The sequence below is a fragment of the Benincasa hispida genome, chromosome 2 (assembly GCF_009727055.1).
Source record: "Benincasa hispida cultivar B227 chromosome 2, ASM972705v1, whole genome shotgun sequence".
NCBI lineage: Eukaryota > Viridiplantae > Streptophyta > Magnoliopsida > Cucurbitales > Cucurbitaceae > Benincasa > Benincasa hispida.
This window is the reverse complement of record NC_052350.1, coordinates 40,401,323-40,402,773: the sequence shown is the minus strand read 5'-3', so window position 1 is coordinate 40,402,773 and position 1,451 is coordinate 40,401,323. Positions and strand designations below refer to the sequence as shown.

The 1,451-nt window shown below is 45.1% G+C and overlaps 1 protein-coding gene across 1 annotated transcript; it reads right to left on the bottom strand.

Moving 5' to 3' along the window:
* Positions 1–256: 256 nt before the first annotated feature.
* On the bottom strand, positions 257–673 carry LOC120072094. Its single transcript, XM_039024509.1, has one exon. It carries the CDS (start codon positions 671–673, stop codon positions 257–259), a length of 417 nt encoding a protein of 138 aa, XP_038880437.1.
* Positions 674–1,451: the final 778 nt, after the last annotated feature.

Genomic DNA, 1,451 nt, shown 5'->3' with positions numbered 1-1,451 from the left:
TCCAAATATAGTAAATCGACGCACACCAGAAGACTCTAAATAACTTACTACTCACATCCTTACCAGCCCTTACCCGACACACCCAAATCAACTCCACATCCCACCCTGCAACACGATGAGATGAACTCAACAAGCGTACCAAACCCTCCCAAATTTCCCGCCCAAACACATAGTCAAAGAACATATGATTCCTGGACTCAATCTCACCCAAGTAGAGCAGACAACCATTATCCACCAAATGATCCCATCTTCTCAATCAATCCCGAGTGCCCAACCTATCCTTCACCATCAACAAGGCCCAAAATGAATGCCTTGGAATATTACCCCTAAACCAAAGTAGACAAGCCCAAGCCACCCTAGGACCCCTAGGACGCAAACTCTTCCACGCACTGGCAACAATAAAACGATCGGTACTACTCAGAACCCAAACCCATCTATCCACCTCATCCACCCTCGGAACCACATCTTGAACCAAATCCCACAAATCACGCAATTCCCAAGATAACAAAAGCCTATGCCAATAACCATCATCAGATAAGAAATCTGAGGGCCTAGCCTCAAGATAGCTCGCAGCATCATAGACCACCCCCTCCCCATAATTCTCCAAGATAGACCCCACAGGCAACCACGGATCACACCAAGCAAAACATCTCCTCTCGTTACCAACTTGCATCTTGACCAGTGGCTTAAGCCTATGTCAACAATGTAATATCGCCCTCAGACACCATGACCGCCCCATCTCCGATCGAATTTCCCATAAAGATCGCCCTTGAAACACCTATGCTCCCATCCAAGTAACCCACAAGGACCCAGACCAGACCAGCAATAACCATAACAATGTCATGATAGCTGCCACATTCCAGGAAGATGTGTGGTGAATACCCAAACTGCCTTTAGATTTTGGCAAACAAACCTTATCCCAAGCAACACACACAGTCCCTCTACCATCAACCCACCCACGCCATAAGTACGCCTGTAAGATATGATCCACCTCCTGGCCAACAGAAACAGGCAACATAAAAATGCTAGACTAGTAAACCTGAAAACTCTACAACACTGAGTAGACTAACTACAAGCGTCCCACAAAAGAGAGAGATCTCGCAGCCTAACTCCTAACCCTCGCAATAATCTTCTAAATCAACGGGGCAAAGGCAACCCAAGATAACACACAGGTAAAGACCATAGGGCAAATCCTATACTTCTAGCCAGGTCTCTTGCAACATCACCAGAAACACCAACCACAAACATAGAGCTCTTCCCAACATTAACCATTAACCGAGAAAATTCTGCAAACTGATTTAACCCTTGATTCACAAAACTCAATGAGGCATAATCAATTGCACAAAAAATCAAGAGGTCATCCGCAAATGACAAGTGAGTTAGCCTCACCTTCTCATTCCTATGATAAAATACAAAGGAGAGAGGAGGATTTTTCAACATACGAGATAAGA

What these genes read in the sequence shown, in the direction of transcription:
- LOC120072094 (XM_039024509.1), bottom strand. Translation starts at nt 673, where the DNA reads ATGCAAGTTGGTAACGAGAGGAGATGTTTTGCTTGGTGTGATCCGTGG.